This window comes from Ammodytes marinus (genome assembly GCF_949987685.1).
Source record: "Ammodytes marinus genome assembly, chromosome: 18".
In the NCBI taxonomy this organism is placed as follows: Eukaryota; Metazoa; Chordata; class Actinopteri; order Uranoscopiformes; family Ammodytidae; genus Ammodytes; species Ammodytes marinus.
In genome coordinates this window covers 13,493,977-13,515,276 of record NC_137222.1, presented here as the reverse complement: position 1 = coordinate 13,515,276, position 21,300 = coordinate 13,493,977, and the positions used below count along the sequence as shown (strand labels likewise).

Genomic DNA, 21,300 nt, shown 5'->3' with positions numbered 1-21,300 from the left:
TTCTTTAAATGGACTGGTAAACAGAGGGACTCAAACTATACATTCCTACAAAATATGACATGTTGTAAGTTACACGTTTTTTATATTTCCAAATAATTGTATTGTCACTAATTTATAATTTCTTGTGTGAGTGTCTTCCGTACAAGGAGTGGGAGTGTTGGTGTATTGGTACAATATTGACAATATGAAACAGACTGGGGTTGTATGTATGTGTGTGTATGTGTGCTTGTGTGTGTGTGTGTGTGTGTATTGGCAGGGGTAGAGAGTGTGCATCTGTATTTTAGTGCCATGGCCATTGTGTGAAAAACAGGATCCAACAACAACCTCAATGTCCTTGTATTTATTGAGATGGTTAATCCCTGTAAAGCACTTTTTTCCCCTCTGAAATTGTTTTTTGTTTTGTTAAAAAAACATGAAATTAAATGAAACAATAAAGTTTATTTGATAGACTGTGCATCATTAATGTTTTGTGTACTAAAATGCAATAAAATAGAATGTGATATTTTTGTGCATTTGGATCATTTTCTTTAGATATAGATGAATAAGTGAGTAATTCACTTATTTTTCCCAAACCACGTGTGACAAAAAGGAAAATAAATAAATACACAGGACATAAAGATTAAATTAGGCTCAACTACAAAGCATGTTTAAAATGACATACATTTAAATGTAATAAATATGAAGTAATCATATCTTCAATACGTTTTTATTATTAATCTGCGTGTCACTTCCTGTGCCTGTGGTTTGATATGTATTTAGTTATTTCATTGTGGTGTATTTACTCTTATATTTGCAATGTACATCCTATAGTATGTGTGTGCATGGGTTTAAGTGTGCCTTGTTTTTGGAATGTGTATTTGCCATGAATTAGAAAGGGAGCATCGTGGGAAAGAGAAAGTGCTGCTACCCTTAAAGCATGTCACCCACTAAAGACAGTTTCTACTAATTACGATAAAGAGTAGTTTGGTCTTTAATGAGTACAACTTGACCCTGTCAATGTTACCTTCACATTAGCAATAAATCCTTTGTAAACATGTTGTTTTGGAGACCAAGCATGGATCACATACTATTAATCTCATGCATTTAGTACCAACATATTAATTTAAATGATACATGTTCCTTTGACGATCTACTGCAGCATGAAGCCCAAATATAGAGCATCATATTTAACGACACAATAAATGTCACACTTCCATGATAATAATTTAATATCATCCTGGTTGTATGCAGCAACACTTGTCGGGTAATGTGCAAGTATCTGGGATGAAAATTGCATCAATACTACACTGTTAACTAACATTGAACATTTTCAGATCATTGTTTTTCCGAATCAATTTAATTTTAGGGATCGGAATTAGAATCAGAACAAATCAAAAACACTTGAAGTTCATTTTCTTTTCTTTTTTATGGAGAAGCTGCATTAGACTATTAACCCTGGGGGAAGTGATACATAGGCAGAAAGTAAATGTTCCTAGTTGGTAGACTTGCCGGGGACATCATATAGAGTTCAAATTACAGTGATTTGTTTGCACAACCAACAACTAAAGTACAAACAACAAACAGTACATTACATCCCTGTGTATTTAATCAAACTGAATGACAGATGGGGATCTATGCTGAGCTGCTTGTAAATTCTCAAAGACGCTTTTAACCCCTCTCTAAAAGACAAACACACACACACAGCAAGCATGTGGAAATAAAGAAGAATGCAATATACTTGTATTCATTTATATTATGATTTAAAAAGAAAAATAAGTCCTGACATCAAAAGAAACACTAAAATATAACATGTAGCTTTTTATTCAGTTTTGTCCTACACACAAAGACATATAATGCAAGACAGAAATCAACATTTGGTATTGTGTTAATACTCAACATGTGCTTAAAGAGGTGTTTTATTCACATGTATCAGTTGACATTGTTGGTCTCTTCAGGACTTGGTTGCAACAGACTTTTCAGGATCAACGCCAACAACCTCATCCCAAGCTTTACGACAGGTCCGCACAATCCACTCATGTTCAGAGTCATCTGTGGGAAAAGATTATCTTGGAAATGATTACGAATATTTCGTTAATAATATTGGAAACAAAGTCTGGAATAAAAGTAAATTGATTTCCTAGACGTTTGATTTAAGATTATTTATAGCCTAAAACACTAAACAACAATAACAAAATAAATAGCCGATTAGGCCTACAGGGTGCACACACCGAGGAGCTGTATATAGCCTTTTCATTTTGTTGAACTAACTCGAAGCGTTCCAATCACATATCTTATAATCACTGAGCTGTAGGCCTGCAATTAAACCACGGGTCATTTTTCGTGTGAGGCTGAAAAGGGCCAAGTGCCATTCAAGTCGGGGTAAATTTGTCAAATCAAGATAAGCCTGACAATTAGAGGAGAAAATAACTTCTCAGAGCCACTTCAGACACCAATAAATAATAACCACGCACTAAAAATTGACATTTTTTGTTTCTTTTCTGTTTTTTTAAACCGAAACGACTGCCAGAGGAGCCGATAATAAACCAATTTTTCATTGTTAAAAACTGAAACGAGAAGCTAATTGCAGGGGAAGTGAGAGTTGACTGTCGCGCGCGCGCAGCTGCACGCACTTGAGCGGCTTGCGGGCCTCACCCGCAGGTTCCACCGCGCGCAGGGCTCCTTTGTACGGGGAAGCAGGTCTCCAGCTCTCGGACTCATGATTGGGTGTAATTGCCAGCGATGGGCGTCAACACTAACAGCCACTTCAAGTATAAAGGACCCCCCAACACTCTCCTTTTCCTCTTTTCTCTCCTTTCTACCTGTTCTGATCGAGAGGTCAATTTAACCATCGGACTCGCGGACAGCTGCAAACATTTCCACCAGTCTTTGTGGCACGTTCGTGAGTGGATATAGGCCTAGAAGATAATTATTGACGCCTATACGTCGCTGCGCTTAGACGTTAGGCTGCCCCCAATTAGCCGCAGAGCCACCACGAGCCGCCTTAATGATAAATAGATGGGGACATTTTCATACTCGCTGTAATTCTGCCCTCTTGAGATTGTACAGAAGCGTTTATCTCAGGATTTAAGTCACGTGTAATTGGTACAGGTGGCTGGTTTGTTTAATTGTATTTCCTGCAATCTGAGGACGAACAATTGTGATATGTTTCTTTTTTTCCCTCCTTTTGAAAATAAAATAGTTTCGCAGGTCTATAGCCTACACTTAACTTTAATACCTGTGAATTGGGATGTTAGACTAACACAAATAAATAAATCTAATAATATTACTCCATGGTTCTCTAAAGAGGGCCTAACGGCTGGCAAATAATCTTCAGTGATGACCAGCACATTACACAGTTGTTTATTAAGCTTTATATTTTATTTTATAAATAGATATGTATCCATCTGGACTGTAACCACCTGCATGGGTGACCTTTGTGCAATGTACACACATGGGAGAGAGAGTATGTGGAAGCTATAATGGCACCTTGTTAAAGTCTGTTTATCTTAATCCTTAAAATACACTCAGCAAGAAAAGTGTTTCCTTCCAGCCTAATGGCTGTGACTTAAGACACAAACACAGATACACACATACACTTAACCACACAGGCACGCACGCACGCACGCACGCGCACACACACACACACACACACACACACACACACAAAAGACAAGAGACACACTTGCTTGATTAGCATAGGCCAGAATCACCTTTCTTGCACTGTAGTGATTTGCATAATGATTGCATTCTGCTGGATTTGATGGTGAGACATGGAGAAAGATGGTGTAGTATTCACAGAAAGAGGAGATCGAGGACTCTCTGCGACGACATCAAGAGACACACTGACCCTGGTCCCCTGTCAGTGACGAGGAGCTTGACTTATTGGACTTACTCAGGGTCATGTGTGCTAATATAAGCACATTTGGTGGTTCCCACTGTGAAATCAAACTTACCCAAATGTGAAAGCTCAGATAAACATTCAAATGTACACGTATAAGTCATCTGTCTCCAATTCCCCTGCAATCGGAGCAGCCCTTGGCGTTGTGTCTTGATGACATCACAGAAAAACAGCAGCATTTCTTTTCTGTGTTTCTAGCGTTGAAGTAGAGATGCCGATCTCTAAAGTTAATAATCCCTCTGCCATAGCTCACGGGATTAACGTGTGAATCCTGTGTTATGGTGAATTTGCTCCACAAAAGATGTTTGAAAAATGAGAGTTTCAGGAAAAGGCAGCGTGCGGATACGTTCCACTCCCCAGGGCCGGCTGATTTTATCTGTCTGTGAAACACCTCGGCTGGACAGGGACAAAGGGAGGGGCGGTGGTTTGGTCACCAGAGGTGTTTTCCTTGGCAGTGGAATGTTTTGCAGTGTGGAACTCTCTCACTCTCTCGCGCTGTTTCAAAGGGAAGCGGTTATTCCAGAAAACAGGAAAGTGCTACAAACAATATGGCAACACATGGCCCCTGCTGGAGCTGCTGCCGAGCATTGCTGCCTATTGCCAAGAGACAATATACACAACTGATCTTGTGTGTGATATGTGTGTGTGTGTGTGTAATAACACGCTCAATCTGTCAGTGGTGGATATTCGATTGTGCAGATGTGGCATTCTCCTCAACATTTTTCTTTTTTAATTACACTTTTAGAAAAGTAATGAAAATGTGTATCATTGTACCTTCCACCTTAAGAAGCAATCTTCATCAGCAATGACAAATTAAGTCCAATCAAGCATCTCTGGCAGTTTGGTGGAAAGCGGATTAGAATCGCCTTTTTCCATTCCTGTTTGTTGACTTCTGTTTCAGATTTAACAGTGATCATTTCATTATGTTGTAAGTGTGATGACTTTACTCACGCTGGTGCTGGTGGGGTGGCAGTAAACAGAAGAAAATGTGTTTTCTTATCTCAAATCTCAATTAAAAATGCAACTGGACAACTAAAGTATTTGCCTAGCAAGCAGAGTTTAGTGCTCTAAAAGGAAGGCAGCTGAAATTCAGTTGTATTTTTTGTGTCTATCATACACGCTTCTTCCCTCAATTATCCACAAAATGGACAGGTTTTCTCTCCTGTAAGCCATCCATATTTTTCATCTTAACTCAAGAGTGGGAACACACTTGATGTCTGGCAACAAGTGTTTAGTGAGCCACGTGACGTGACAGATCAGCAGCATTCGTATTGCCATCAGCCACAGATAATGAGAAAACAATGATAGACTATTCTGACAGCTCATTGACTATGCTTTGCAGTGCACTGACATGTTGACTCATTTTTTTTCACACACACACACACACACACTCAAACCTTCATTTCCATCATCTGTGTGTTGCTGTAGGCGAAGCTGTATCCAAATGACATGTCTTGACTCCTTGCCTGACTATTTTCCAACACATTGTTCATAAATCTACTAAGGATCACTGAACCTTTGGTTTGGATGATGATATGACTGCCGGCCTTAAAAGGCTGTAAACTCAAATGAGCAGCTAGTTGAACTTGGAATCATAGCTATGAAAGCTACAAAATCATGAATCCACGAGTGATGGCATTTCTTTCCTTAAATCTAAATCATAAAACAAATTTAACTGACAATTAAGGGGAAAATTGTTTTTCAAAACAATTTCCTCCTGAACAAGATGACGGAAAAGCGATGACCGATGTCAGCCCAACGGGTTCATGTGTCGGCCAAGAAGGGCACTTCTCATCATCTGTCCTTTAAAAAAGACTGCTCCCTTCTCTTGTAGAATAGTTTTAGTCCACACCCAGTGACGACTTGCTGCTCTGATCCCTGTAAATTCTCCCTGGTCCTCGCCCAAGACCAATGAAATGAGTGAAGAGAAATTTGCGATGAGTTTATTTTATGTAGGACGTGCCGAGGGGACCGTTCAGAATCTGAATCAGTCACAGTCTATTAATGTACATTAGTTTCTATTAAAGTGCTGAGCAGGCCACAAATAGGGCCAGCCAGTATTTTGTTGGGTTGGTTTCGTACATCCATTTGTCGAACGATATTAATTCCAAGCTGACTTGTGTTTCGGAACTAAAGTGAATCCAACCAGTAGTGGCCGACCGAACTGCTCTACAACTGAGCTAAAGCCCCTTGTGAAATTCTGAACTTATTGTACAAGGTTATGTTAGTTAAACAGTTTAGTATGAAAGTTGTGATTTGTGATGTCATAACTCTCATCACCATCCATTTCCTCTTATCATCCTGCATGTCTTGCACCAGTATTCTTGATGTCCCTTCGTACATGCAGGCGACTGACGAGACAAGAAAGTTCAACTCCAAAAATATAACTCCATCAACCTCTTGGGAAATATTAGCAACAGATCCTATTGTTTTGCTCCTTGGCACTACGCCAAGAAGGACTGTTTGTCCAAGTTAGCAACTGTAACTAAGGAGGGCAGTACTTGGCAAAAGCTACATTTTTCTGAGTTAGAAAAGTTTAGTCTGATATTTCCTAGCAACGGCGTTCAGTTCAAGAGGGGTGATACTTGAACCATTCTCACTTTGAACAAGGTCCATATACGCATCACTTTTAGCATCTTTTCTATTTGTCTTTTTCACAGTTCTACATCCACCAGTCGTAAACGGCTGCACATGGAGCTCCTTCCTCTTTCCTTGCAGAAGCCAAGCGTCCCCTTCTGGGAGGGTGGGTCTTCCCTGTGTCCCATCGTCCTCTCTGTCCTCATCCTGGGCGGAAGCTATGAGGCCATAAATTGTGTCTTCACACCCACTCTGACAAATGTGCCTTCACCGGGTTGAAAAGTAGATCCATACACAGGACACAGGAGCATTTTTCTCAAGACTTGCACACCAAGACCAGAGGGGGAGCACGCGCAGGCATACGCGTAGTAGTGTATGTGATAAACAGCACAAGCCACATATATACACAACTCATCCCTCAACACACTTGCATATAAACACTGCCTAAAAAAGGTCAATTGAAATGTAAAATGTTCCTGTTTGACTCCATATTTACTTAAAATCAAAACAGACAGTCGGAGTATTGTTGGAAAGTGTTCAGCTCCTCTTCTTTTCATCTCCAAAAAAAATATTTCCTTCTTATCCTTTCTTGTTTACTTCCTCTCTCTCTGTTTTTTTCTCTCTCCCCCTATCCATCCCCTGATCAATACCAGAGCTGTAATGATGATGAACAACCCGCATCAAGCAACATTTTTTTATCCTCTTAAAACATGCCGGTGACATCTGGAGAGGATGTGGCTCTTCTCCTCGGTTTCCCTTTTAGTGTCTACACGTATGTAAATGAGACGTGTGCGCCTGTGGAACTAATCTGTATTATGTTGCAAGTAGCTCATCTGAATACAAATATTCTGTCCCAAAAATACAAGTTGTCTGCCTCAAGGAGCTTGTGAGTCATACCTTTAACTTCGTCCAGAAATCATATCTAGACACATGTCTGCATTTGTAAGGTTAAAAACAGTCGTTTGAATCGAAGTTCAAAATGAAACAGGATCCGGAATGATCGGGCGAGAATCCAGACATTGAAGTTGTCTTGATTTCTTTAGAAGGGGAAGAATACCAAAACAAAATCTTATTTGATCTGATTAAAAGCACAGTTACTGGAGTCCTGCAAGAGTGTACAACATAGGTACAACAGGTACTGTACCAATAAAAATAGAAATGGCAAACACCTTCGATGCACAGCAAAAAAGCAATGTATTAAGAAACTGCATTCATGAACCACTGCCTAATTCACAACATTGCCAACCGCTGTAAAATCATGGGAGACATGACGAGCATGAGGATGTCAGAATTTGGGAATTCCTATCTGGACACCTGACAGACCGCATTCACTTCAAATCACAATTTCCAAAACTGGGCACGCGTTCAGCGGAAAAATGTGTCTTGCATTTCCCCCCCCCCCCCCCCCCCCCTTTTTGACAAATAACAAAAGGAGGGAACGTTCGAAAAAATGACTGCAACAACCAATGGAAAACGTGCTTATCAGATGACTTGTAGCAATAATCTTCTGTCAGAGAATCCAGGGATAATCCATTTAACATCACTCCATAGGTTCACTCTAATCAAATTCTTCCCATATGGCCACGCTCTGTGCGTTCAGAGACGCAGTTGTTGTAAAATGGGCAAAGACAAAAGGGTCCTGCCTGAAACAAATTCGACACAAGAGGTTTAGTACATTTAAAAAAAAATCTTAAAGGCTTTTTCCATGGCCAAGTCTAGTTGTTGAGAAGTAGACATCGTTTTACATGGAACTAGTATCTTGTAGATCGTAGGACAAAGCCGAAATGATGACTCCCTCAGCACTAATGCAGCTGTATAATAACATAGAATATCAACATGAGGAGTCAACTTCCAATCAGCATTGAACCGTGTGCATCTGTTCATCTCTATACATATGCCAATTTAGGAGACACCTTCTGGCACTTTAGAAGACACCTTCTGGTAAATGAGTCAAACAAACCACTCTCTTTGGAAATATCATGTTCTTTGTAAATGGCCCTAGAAACATAAATTAACTCAATAGCACCGTAAACAAATGTTAAATACACACAGCAATCTATCACTGACAAGCTGCTTCATTTGAACATCAAACTTTGTACACTTGACTTAAGAAATGGAAATGCGTGTTTGCTCTTGATTTTCATTTTTCTAATTTTCCTTGGCGCGGCAGGCTGATATGCCTGGATATTACTCAACACACAGACAGAGCCAAATTGGCATTAAATTAGAGGGAAAAAATTAGTGCACAAACTCATGTGAAATAAGCGGTGAGAATAAGGAAGAAAAGGTTTTTGATTTGATGTTGTCAGTTAATTCCTGCTTTATATTTGGCTAGTGCACTGAAGCAAATAATACGCACATCTGGTCACCTAAGCTAAAAGTGAGTACATAGTTCACAAATTACTGTATGTCCAGGTTGGAAGGTAACCATTAATTAATAGCAAATAATTATTATTATAAATCAAAGTAAAGGGTTAAGTGTGTACACATTTCCAATGGGCCAGTCGTCTTTGGTGTCGCAAAAATGCCACAGTAAAAAAAAAAAAAAATTCTGTCTCACCTGCATTTCTGAGGAATCTGCCAGTGTAGGAAGTGACGATTCTGATCTCGGGGTCATAGAAACCATCTCCACAATCGTAACATCCATCTGGAATGTCACGGGGCGGATGTGGGTCAGTCAGCTGCGATTCTCCTGTGTCAACAAAAAACAGCAGCTTCTTTTTTATATTGATCTTATTGTGTTTTCTAACTTCTGTCACAAGTCATTATTATCAGCTGGAAGAGGAGTGGTTCTGCGGTTAATGTTGTTATGCTCCAAGAAGATTTTTTTGTGAATGCTTTCACATTATGAGTTGATGGATGTCTGGTGGATTTTTCATCCGTATAAAGTGGCGTGTAATTCATCTATTTGTCAATACTAAATGATCTGGTTATCCTGTAAAATAACTTCTGCAAAATGTGTCAACAACAAAGTGCTGTGGAGTACTGCACTGGCATTACCAAATCAGAAGCCCTGGTGTTTTACAGGGAATTCTGTGCCAAACTTAAAGCACAGACTGACGCTTACAACTCAGGTGATTTGGATGAGTACAGGAAGTCCAGGTACACACGTTGGGAGGCTGTTAGTGCAAAGAGACTGAACTTCAGGGAAAATGAGTAGTCCAAGTAAAAGGGGCTTCAACTTCAGAAACATGTGTTCTGGACTAAGAACAATCGCAGACTCTTAACAGGAAAACGAGCGGTGCCGAGGAAGTGTCTGCTTCTCTCCCAATTGACCTTAACACTTTTTATGTTAAGTTTTGAGAACAACTCCACAGCTGAGGCAGATGTGAGACCAGATCCTTCAAAAGGATTAACTGCACTGGCAGATGTGTGCAGAACTTTTCAAAATGTCACTGGTCCAGTCTATAGTCCCCAGATGTTAAAAAAAAGCCACCATTGTCAGTCTATGTCCCCAAAAAGACAAACTCCTTACGCCTTACAGACTATGGCCCTGTGGCAATGATCTCCATCATCAACACCTGGTATGACAGAGCTGCCATCCATAGAGGACCTATATACACATGATTATAAAATAGTCCAATCAACCTAGGAACAGTTCTGTCTGCTGCTGCTGGTAGACAGTACCGCAAGCATCCGTTCTCACACCACCAGACTCAGGGACAGCTGCACATCCTGCAGGCCGTAAGTAAGACGGTTAAACTCCTGACCTCAGCACACTTCCATTATGTTTACATCATGTTTATATAACATCTGTTCCTATATTCATACCACCTGTTCATACTCCCCCAAATCACACTATATAGGGTATGATATTCTATTGTACGTCATCATTCTATTGTACGGTATTCTATTCTGTTTTTTATTTTATACAATTTTTTTTTTTCAATGTGTATGTTGCATTGTTGGAGACAACGTGGGACTAGAGAACTTCATTGCCAAAGGCGGCTCCTGTAATTGTTGTGCATATAATACAACATGGAATAAATTAAAAAGACAGTTTAAAAAAAAACATGTGTGAGATTTTGAAATATGAAATAACAAAACGTGTTGTTTTGAGCCGATGCCCATATGTTCATCAAGTATGGAGGAGTGGGATGGAGAAGAAAGCATAGAATGAGGAAATAATCGAGCAGATAAATGACTTCCAACCTGCAGGTCTGAGTCCATTGCACCTCTCACTGTAGAAACGCCTGTCGATACCATTGCAGTAGTCCCAGTCCTCCTCTGTGCACTGAAGACCATCGGCAAAGGTAGACGCACCCTTTTGAGGAAGCACAGGGATGAGACCCTCCTCATTTTTCAGTCATAAATTACCCCTCCCCCCAACACACACACACACACACACACACACACACACACACACACACACACACACACACACACACACACACACACACACACACACACACACACACACACACACACACACACACACACACACACACACACACACACACACAAACATTATTTCCCACTAACTTCAAATGGCGTCTCACTTTTTTGGAGTTTAATTTTTTTTTTTAAGCAGTTTAAAAAAATTACATTTGAAAAAACTCAGCAGCAGGAACACACAAGATAATCCTCAGACCTCACTGTTGACAGTTTTCCTTGGCAGAAAGTAGTTCCGGTGAAAACTGTTGAAAGCAAGGTCTAGGGGTTATTCTAAATATCCCAGACATGGTTTCTGGAAAGATAAGTTGCTGTTGAGGTTTTCCAAACGTCACTTTTCACTGCTTTAAGCACCGCAAAGGAATTTACATTTTCTTCCATTGTCCTTGGATAAAGGCAGAAACTAAGAGATGGATATCTCTAAACCTCAGCCGATAAAGCCAAAATACATCTGCAAAGTTATATACCACTAGACTAAAGTGGAAAAATATTTCTGTCTGTATTTTTGAGTGAACTGTGACACACTGTGTGTGTGTGTGTGTGTGTGTGTGTGTGTGTGTGTGTGTGTGTGTGTGTGCCTGTGCATGTTCTTGTGAGGAATAAACACAATTTGTTTAGTAATTTTGCAGAATTTCCCTTTAGCATCAATAGAATTTGTAATCACACAAATTGCATTCATTCTAGTTAAGTTAGAAGTACGTGCTTTAGAGAGTGCAAGAGGTTTAAGTGTGATATCTGCCAGACTTAGCATCTTCTCTATTGAACCTTTTTTCACAGCACTGATCTCTGTAGGAGAAATACAGGTAACATTAAAGATGTTTCAGCCCCACTAAAGTTTAGTTTTTAAGCCATGACAGTGAGTCAGCTAAAAAAATTGAGTGAAAATAACAATTCAACTGAAATATTTCCATAAAAACACAGTCTATATTACTAGAATCTTGGAGATTTTTTATACTTGACAAACACAGCTGATCTCCAGGATCACTACCTTCACTTGTTTAATTTTTTTTTTTTTTATTGTTTGAAGAGAAAGGTGCAAGGGAATATAATTTAATTTCTGAGTTTAGTGGATGGTTCAGATTTGTTATGAATGGAAGTGGGCATGGATGCAGGTGCAGGGTAATCTGGACCAAGTTTGGTCACGGTTCAGAGCTGCTATCATTTCAAATGAACCGCATCTGAAATGATGATAATAATTGGAGTGATCGCTGTTGTGGTAAAAGCCGTGAAAGATTGCATGAGGGCAGGAGAGACCGTAGCTTCACGCAACGGGAAAGAAACAGGAGAGAAACCCTATAACTACGACAATAATGGTGAGTGATTGCTAAAAGGGACCAGATGTAATATCAACTATAACCAATGTGAAACACACAGTCATGCATATGGTTGCATATATATTCTGGCATGCAAGCAGAAACACACAGACACACACAGACACAGACACAGACACACACACACACACACACACACACACACACACACACACACACACACACACACACACACACACCTGTTTAGCTCTGCCGTTTTCCCAGGTGTCCGTGTATTCACTTCCATTTGTAAAGTGCAGCACTCCTTTGCCATGGAACATACCATCTTTCATCTCTCCCACATACTTGGTCCCAGAGGGAAAGGTGTACTCTCCTTTTCCATCCATACTGGAAGAGAGAAAAGATGGTCACACAGTGATTTGTCAACTTTTTCTCTTTCTGGACAGCTAACTTAAAATTATGATGTTAAGTGGGCTATCTATGTTAGCAGCCAAATGTCTTTAAGGTTATTATGAAAGAGACATAGCCTATTCACTTACCAGCCATTTTTGGTATCTCCTTTGTAGGTGATTCCGATTAGCTCCATCAATAATCTGTCTTTCCCTTTCTCCTTAAAATAAACACCACGGATTCAATGTTGATATCAGCACAACAGCAGCAGAGTTTGCCGTTACCATAGCAACGTTCAACCAGCGTTCAACAGAGACCCCGAGACAACTAAAAGCGTTAAAGAACAAAAGGATTTTTCGTCACTGTTTTTTCATGTTAACTATTTTAACTAATAGGGCCTAATACTTTTTTTCTTCCTTCAACTTGACAAAAAACAAATAGCAACTACAAATAAAAAAAAATCTATTTTACAAAACCCTAACTCTTTTAATGTATCTTTTTATTTTTGGTTATTGCTATCATTTGCTACAGAAACAAAACAATAATTTCCCTTCGCGGATGATGAATACCAAAGTATTGCTATCAATCTACCCAGTGCGCATGCCCGGTTTTGGCCCTACTGCTTGCTTGCGTCATCAGCCCGCGCCTCCCAGCTGGCAACAGTAGTCGCAGGAAAAAAAGCAAACTGACCTTCTCCGCGGCCTCGTCGCTCGTCCTGGAGCCAGACGAGGACATTTGTGTGTGTTTTTCTGCTGCGGTGTTTGATTTCTCTGCGTTTGCTTGACTGTGCAGACGCGCAGCCATGCCCACCAACCTGGAACTTCCCACACAGCAGGAGCTGAGCGTGGATGAGGTGAGCTGCGGTCCTTGTTTCAGCTTGAGCCAAAGTCAGAGCAACACAGAGCATGCTAGCTAACTAGCAGCTAACTACAGCTACCTGCTGTATAGTTCAAGATATGTTCAGTCAGTAGCTTATAACTTTGTGATGATAGTTATTCTGATAACTTAGATCGCTAATAGACCGTCTAGCTAATCATTTTGAATGCAATAGAAGCTGGTATATATCCTGGCATCGTTATAATATCTACATTAACCATATTAAATAGCGTTAGAGGGATATGCAGTTATACGAAGGAGCTCATTGGCTGTTAACCATCGTAAACTTTGTGCAGTGTACTCGTCGACATTGTCAGCAGTACTCTACACTCTTAAGTAATTTAATTCAGATTATATTAAAAAAAAACAAGTGTAAGTGTGCAGTTACTCTGCAGCAGTGTTATTTGACACATTGAACTTGTTCATGTCCTTGGAAGTCAGGTGTTAGCTGGCAGCGGCTTGTGTCCTTTCAAAACAAACATGGGAGCTTCATGGATCATATAAACAATATGCCTGCAGACACAGGTTTCGATTAAGATCAGTCGTTTGATAGGCTATTTATATATATATATATATTGTTTTTAATTAAAGCAAAATACCTTTACCATCTACCAACTTCATACTGTTGTGCTGTTTTACACATTTGAAGTACAACTTGTTGTTGTTTTTGCCAAGGACACATTGTGTTTGCTTTTCTAATTGAATAGAAACAGTCAGATTTAAAAAAAAATATACTTAATTGTTTCACTTGTTCAGATTAATGATTATTGTGTGTGAGACTAGGAGGATTTGCCTAAAGTGCAGTATGAATTGTATAAAACATTTCCATCAAGTATGTGGTGAAAGGATAGTTAGAGATCAGTACAATCCGTGCATCCCGTAACACCTCTGTAGCTGCCTTTTCATATCACTGTCTGTTTTTCAATAATTAAAAAAAAAACTCAAAGTTTAGGAAACACTATATGTAGTAGGCTACACACGATGTTCTTTTCACTACCTGAGCCAGGTTAGCACTCTACTGCTGCTCCCAGTTAGGTTACAGATGAACTGAACCTGTCTCTACTCTAGATTAATATTAAATTAATTTGCAATCTTTGGTCAAACACATTTTTCTTTTGTCTCACTAGTCTTAATAGAGCCTCAGGCTACGTCGAAAATAAGCCTATTCTTCAGAAATTACAGTAGATGCTGTCTTACTGACTTGTTGTTTTCCTTGTGTCTGTCCAGGTGAATGTGTCATCTGCTGTGCTGAAGGCTGCTGCCCACCATTATGGATCTCAGTGTGACAAACCCAACAAGGAGTTTATGCTCTGCCGCTGGGAGGAGAAAGACCCCAGAAAGTGTCTAGAAGAAGGGAGGAAAGTCAACGCGTGTGCACTCAACTTCTTCAGGTAACTCACACTCAGGATTGTTGGTTCCCAAATACTCCTGGTTTGCCTGTCTGAAACAATCACCTAAAGAAGGGCTGACATATTGTGTGTTTTCTTTAGAGGTTAAGTACAAAGAAAGATTTAATTAAGACTAGAAACCCAGTGATTAGGTAGAATATATATTTATTTTTGGAACATGAAAGCTGCCACAGTAGTGTCATCTGCAAGAGTGTGCCTTGTGGTCAGCAAAGGATTGAAGATGTGGCTGCACTCTGGAGCCAGCTGGAGAGTGTGGAGTTTGAGAGTCCATGGGAAACCCTGGTCAGTAGAGGTTTGTGGTGAAGAGTTTTTCGCATTTCTACCCTCTGTGATAGACATGTGGGTAGAAAATGTGCTTTGAGGTCACAAATACCACGGTTGGACAGTTGTTCTTCCTGGGGTTACAGTTGTTGAGGTTACACAGAAAGACCATTTCAGAGTTTGGATGTCTGGTTTCTGTAATATGTCCTCATAATAAGCTTTCCATTCCATTGGTTTTTGGCGGAAGCAGGATTAAGATGCCACTTTTCCCCAGCCAAATAGAATGTTATATATGCAAGGGTTTGGAGAGAAAAGGGTGGAGAGAGAATTAAGATCAAGTGCACCATCTATGGTGGAGGTGCCTGACCATTAATGTACAGATAAAGAAACACAGGGTTCAAGATAACTTGCTGATACTGATCCAGACTAAGGACAGACATGTATAGCATGTTTATCGAGTGCTACATGAGTTTCCACATGAAACCTTAACTGGTGAGAATTTACAGCTGAGTAAAATGTCTTCTGATGGTCTACAAGATATGGGTTAAAAATGGTGCACAAGATTAAGTGAATATTTAGCAAATGTCAACACATGAAGAAAGCTCCAAAATACCCTGAAAAATGGAAAGTAAAATGAGGGTAAAACATTTTCCCCCACACACAAACACAGAAGACCCTGCACATTGGGCTAGGCTACATGTTGAAACAGAACTGTGAGGGGATGATTGTAAACAACATATCTTTGCACTTTTTAAGAAAGCAAAAAAATGCACAGTAAACTCAAGCTTTACCTCTGGTCTGTCTATGTGTTTTATAATGGTGTCTTGTAAGCCCTTGTGAGCATAGTACTAATGCATGTCACAATAATTATTTAAAAAAATCTATTCATTCATTCATACTTGAACCTTCCTGGGATGTTGCCAGATTTCTCAACTTATTTTCAATTGTGTTGAAAAGTCTCTGAGAAGTTTCTGTATAATTTCTACTATCTTAGCTTATCCAGTAAGCATTTATTCCTGCATAGCTTTTAAATGTATTATCTTCATTTTAATTTTTCTCAAAATGGAACAGACTTTTCTCCAAATGCTTATTTATCTTGAAATAAATCAACGAGGTGACTTAATTATGATGTAGGGAACACCTCTGTTTCACGTTTCCGAGCTCCTTTTGTTATAAAATGACCAAAAGAAAAGCAGTCATTCATTTTAAAATAAGTACATAGCTTATTGTGTCAATGAAACTGCCCTTGGGGGCTATTGGAGAAAGTGGTCTGGGGTTTTTCACTCTTTTAACTGCTGTGTCTGTGTTTACTGAAGGTTTTTTTGGACTGATCTTTGGTTGTACCCTGATGCCAATGCAGCGACTGTGGTGCTTTTGTGTGTTCCAGCAGATTGTTTCTGCTTCTCTAAAAACACATGCCCTTTTAATTCTACAGCCGAAAACAAACAGCCGACACTCTGACCCCAAACATAAACTGAGAGTTACTGTGAAAGAGCAATACCTGTAATTATTTATAATGAGGAAAGATTTGAGAAAAGTTTTTAATTGCTCTCGGGACCTGGTTTGATTCTTAGCTGCTTCTGGAAACTGCCAGACACCTTTTTTAGGAGGATAATGGAAACCTCAGAAATCTTCACACTAGTGGAAACTGACAACTGATCGATCACAATTTAATGAATGTCTGGACATGGTCAGGTTGAATTTTTTAATCTCAACCTTAGATTGACTGTGATTCATTTGGAAATTGTTTCACCTTCTAGAGTTCCATTCCATTCATAGCAACCAAGTTTTCTTGGCCATTTTGATCTTGCCCGTGCATATTTAATTCTGATTTAAATGTATGCTTCTTCCTTGTAGGCAAATCAAGGGGAATTGTGCAGAGTCCTTCACGGAGTACTGGACATGTCTGGATTATTCCAATTTGACGGAGCTGCGCCGTTGTCGCAAGCCGCAGGAAGCTTTCGACAACTGCGTCCTTGATAAGCTGGGATGGGAAAGACCTGACCTGGGAGAACTGTCTAAGGTGAGACTTGTGCATTCACAATGTGTAGCAGCTCGCTTGATGGGGGGCTCTATTCTGATTGTGGGCTGTGCATGAGGCTCTGATTGCATCTGCTTAGTAGCCTCGTTTAGCTACAGTTATGAGCAGGCAAATCATGTATTTGATGTTGCCTTGGTCTTCCTTTTCATAAAATTGCCATTTTTTTAGGGGCTTGCTCAACTCACTAGAAAGCAGTAATTAGCAATCAGAAAAAGACCAAAAAACTGTTCTTGTCAAAAGCTTTTTTGGACATGTATTACTGTAGCCTTTGAAAAGAAACGTGGGATAGGTGAATGGCTCTAATCAACTTTCTGGTCTCTTTGCTCCTGCCACAGTGTTTGTTCATGGAATAAAATCACGTGAGCAGGGCAACAAAATAACAGAAATCTGACTGACAGATATTGCTATGTGTAGGTTGACTGTCCACACACAGGCCACGCCGTTTCTATGGTTTCTTGTTTATAAAACAAATGAAAATATTATTTATTTTACTGAGATGGTGGGAATAAATTAAACTTTGGAGGAAGGTAGATAGGAATGAGCCAATTCACCAATTCATGCCGGGAGATATTTAGTCTTGTAGAAAGACGAGAGCATGTGAGGGACAAAGTGAAGGAAAACCCAGAAGTCATTAAGAGAGTGCCAAGCAGGAAAGAGGCAGGGCAGAGGACCAATTAAAACAGCACATTTTTACTGTCTCATCAGATATTACACAATATACAACTTCCCCACATAAGGTCTACAAATGTCCTCAGAAGGACACGATTATTTCAATGTGTTTGCGATGTGTGTTTCTGACAAGTCATGGCGTCCATGTTCCTCTTCCTTGGTAGGTGACCAAAGTGTCGACCGAGCGGCCCCTCCCTGAGAACCCCTACCATTCTAGACCACGTCCTGAGCCCAACCTGGCCATCGAGGGTAAACTGGAGCCAGCTAAGCATGGCAGCAGGTTATTCTTCTGGAACTGGTGAGGCAGCACCTTCCAAAGCCATGGGCTCCGTTCAAAAACAGCAAGACTACATCGATACATCAATTCTACTATAAAAAGGTTTCACTTGTTTGAGACACGAGCATGGAGGATGCTGGTTTGGCACCTTTACGTCTGTGTTAGGTCTGAGGGTTGATTTTGGACAGAGCTCATGTCCTAACAGTTTGTTCACTAGTTGTACCTGCAGCATTGTCACACGGTTTGATAAAGGAAAGAAAGTGGGACAACTGTGTACAAAGACCATACATCCATATAGCTTTGCACACCACTTGTAAATGTAAATGAGTGAAAAATACAACATGCTGTTATTGTTGTCAAATAATAAAAAGATAAATTATAATTCTGTATATTAGTGTCTTCATTTCACTTTACATCTATTGAAGACTCATATAAGTTTAATATATATATCCTTCACGTTTGAAAGATCAGCTATTTTAAAGGCTTTTATGTTGCCAGACGACGCAGTTCCTTCAGTATCAAGTTGTCACCGTGTTTGCACATCTGTGTTTTGTCAAGAGTGTGTATTGTCAGACTTGCAGGCCGAGGTGGGAGGTCAAGGTTGAGGGTCACTACCTGCAGCCAGAGAGAGAGCTGCTTCTGCTTCCTCCTTTTCTCCCCGCTCACTTCCTGCCTCTGACCTGGACTGGAAGAAGACCAAGAGCAGTCGTTGCGGAGATGCATGGCAAAGTGTGTTATTGCTGCTGCCGGCCCACGTGCACATACACACGCGTACTCATGATGACCTTGAGTGGAAGGAGACGAGAAGCCCATTCAAAGGCAGGCTGGCTGGACTGTGGAACAAACTGGACTGTGCCAAATACACACACACACACACACACACACACACACACACACACACACACACACACACACACACACACACACACACGTTTGCTCGCGTGCCACATTGTCCAAGATCAAAGTTGAACTATAATGTGGTGAGGAAGTTCTGTTGAAATACAAGTTACCATAAAAGCAGCAATTCTGTTTCAACACCTAATATAAGCTGTTTGCAAACTATACTCGTAGTAGTAACAGATTTGACATGCTCCACTACAAAACGTCAGCCAGGTTGAGTCTTTAACCCCCTGTCATGTGGTTGATTTCTTTGGGGACCAATGGTAATGCATGATTTGACAGCTTTCTCATACTGAAAAGCCGAGATGTGGCCCTAGGGTGTTTTTACATATGATGTAAAACGTCTTGTTTCGGTGCACAAAAACACAGGGACTTGACTTCTAAGGGGAGGTCAACGGCTATCCGCTGACTGCCACTGATTTTCTATTCAGAATATGTAAAAATACACTTTTTTTGTTTTCGCTTATTCTAGATGGAGCATTGATATAATTCCTGTCGAATGTGTTTTTTCTATACTGTTGTGTTTTTCTACATTTTTCCCACAAGTTTCTCTTCATCCTACACAGACAGAAAGTTCAACAGTGCTCATAGAGTATTTTGCCAAAAAACAGCCATGTATTTTCCCACTGTGTACAGTAGCTATGTCTATATCTTCAGACATGAGTGTGCTTGTCCCCTTGTTGCTACAGGGCGTCACTAACGGTAGCTAGCTGCAGAAATCCCCTCACAAGGTGTGGTCTGGACCTGCCGCTTACACAGGAAACGCCTGACAGACCCTCTTCTGACCTGGACAGTGGGACAAAGGGAGGAGGGAAGAAGGGATGCTTAGGTGGAAAGGAGGTGTGGACAGAGGGAAACCTGGAGGAGAAGGGGGCGAGGAGAGATGGGAGGTGAAAATACCGAAGTAGGGGAAGAAGGAGGTAGATGAGAAATGAAGGAAATGGGAGTAATATAAACATTAAAGGTTTGAGTCAGCTGTTCAGAACATCGCTTGTTGACAAATCACTTTTTGTCAGTAAAATCAGACTATCGCCTCATGATCCTGTCTGTACTGTGTGTCAGCTGAAACATTCAGTGTCAATATGCAGCCTAGGCTCTGTAAACAGTTATGTAAACAAAGAACGGCCACCGTAGCTAGCAACATACCCATTTACAGAGCCTCGGCTGTGATTTAACAGTGGGTTTTGTTTCAGTGCACACCCAGGATACTACCAGGACAGGTAGTGAATCTTGAGGAGATTTTCTTTGATTTTGACAAAGAATTTATAAAACAATATTGTAATAAAGCACCCTCTATAATTGCTGACTCTTAAAGGCAGGTTAGAAACGATTGTAAGAACAAGAGATGTGGCTGAGAAATAGTGAGACCCAAACAGGGCAATGTGGGGAATGACTTGTAAGCAAGCAGACTGTCAGACAGACAAGAGCAGGGGTCTGGGAGGTTGTTCAGTGCCTGGCGGTGAGGCCCCGGGGCTCGTGGCAGGCCCGTCTCCATGCGACTTGCAGGAAGCAGAGGGTCATCGTTTGACACGGCACCGCCACAGGAAACGGCTCTGGCACAGGAAAGAAATACAATACAGGGCTCTCGCAAAAGCTACAGCCCGCCTGGGAGCCCCCGACGTGCTAAAATACTCAAACAACCCGGCTCGTTCATAACACGCGACTGTCAATATTCCCATTGTCCAGTGTCAAGTTCGACATAATAAAATTAATGTTTGAATTGGTGAGGAGCGGTCTGGTAGAAGCTTTCCCTTAAAAAAAAAATTCTCCTATGTTTCTGAGACCTAAGATTGAGTTTGAGGTGACACAAATGTCTATTTAAAAAAAGTCTGGTTTGTGGGAAATGCATTTAAATAAAAATGCATAAACAGATAATCAAGTGCAGTCTGAAATGTTCCCCAGAGAATTAAAATCTAATTTTCATTTTCTGGAGTACTTTAACAGTGCATTACTTTTGTATCAGTAGCACTACCGTGCAGCACCTCTCTTCCAAGAGACAAGCTGCTGCATCCATTAAGAGTCCCTAATGTAGCACTTGGTTTGATAAACTTTGACAACAATTCTGTGATCTTTAGACTGTACATGTTGTTGAGTGCTACTTTTATGTATCCTCTCATCCCCCTCACACTGCACAGGGTGTCTTTGAACTAGCATGCAGGCTGCTCTTTGTATAAAACAAACAAGCCACAAGTACCACCTCTACATCCACGACCACCACTCACGGAGATTAATAATCGGAGAGCTTCAAAAGGGTGAGCTTCCTTACACGCATGCACATGTGCACACTTCCACAGCAGACATTGTTGTTTTCTTAGAAGAGCTACAGTATGCAGGTACATTTGCACAAGACTTTGTGTACC

General features: G+C 40.4%; 2 protein-coding genes across 2 annotated transcripts; one reads left to right on the top strand and one right to left on the bottom strand.

Annotated features, from left to right (window-relative positions):
• Positions 1 to 1,908: 1,908 nt before the first annotated feature.
• morn5 (MORN repeat containing 5) lies at positions 1,909 to 12,720 on the bottom strand (the record flags this gene model as incomplete). Its single annotated transcript, XM_080046622.1, is given in 6 exon segments — positions 1,909 to 1,935; positions 1,937 to 2,028; positions 9,015 to 9,146; positions 10,607 to 10,718; positions 12,357 to 12,504; positions 12,657 to 12,720. Coding segments are annotated over 6 exon segments (558 nt in total). The 5' UTR covers positions 12,704 to 12,720.
• A 450-nt stretch (positions 12,721 to 13,170) lies between these two features.
• ndufa8 (NADH:ubiquinone oxidoreductase subunit A8) lies at positions 13,171 to 18,416 on the top strand. The gene is made up of 4 exons (XM_080047197.1): positions 13,171 to 13,360; positions 14,611 to 14,774; positions 16,911 to 17,076; positions 17,928 to 18,416. Exons 1-4 carry the CDS (start codon positions 13,310 to 13,312, stop codon positions 18,063 to 18,065), a joined length of 519 nt encoding a protein of 172 aa, XP_079903323.1. The 5' UTR covers positions 13,171 to 13,309; the 3' UTR covers positions 18,066 to 18,416.
• The last annotated feature ends 2,884 nt before the right edge of the window (positions 18,417 to 21,300 follow it).

Excerpts from the sequence above, each read along its gene's own strand:
- ndufa8 (XM_080047197.1), top strand. The coding sequence starts at position 13,310 with ATGCCCACCAACCTGGAACTTCCCACACAGCAGGAGCTGAGCGTGGAT. Across the intron at positions 13,361-14,610 it reads AGGAGCTGAGCGTGGATGAG|GTGAATGTGTCATCTGCTGT; the intron begins GTGAGCTGCGGT and ends GTGTCTGTCCAG. Across the intron at positions 17,077-17,927 it reads ACCTGGGAGAACTGTCTAAG|GTGACCAAAGTGTCGACCGA; the intron begins GTGAGACTTGTG and ends CTTCCTTGGTAG.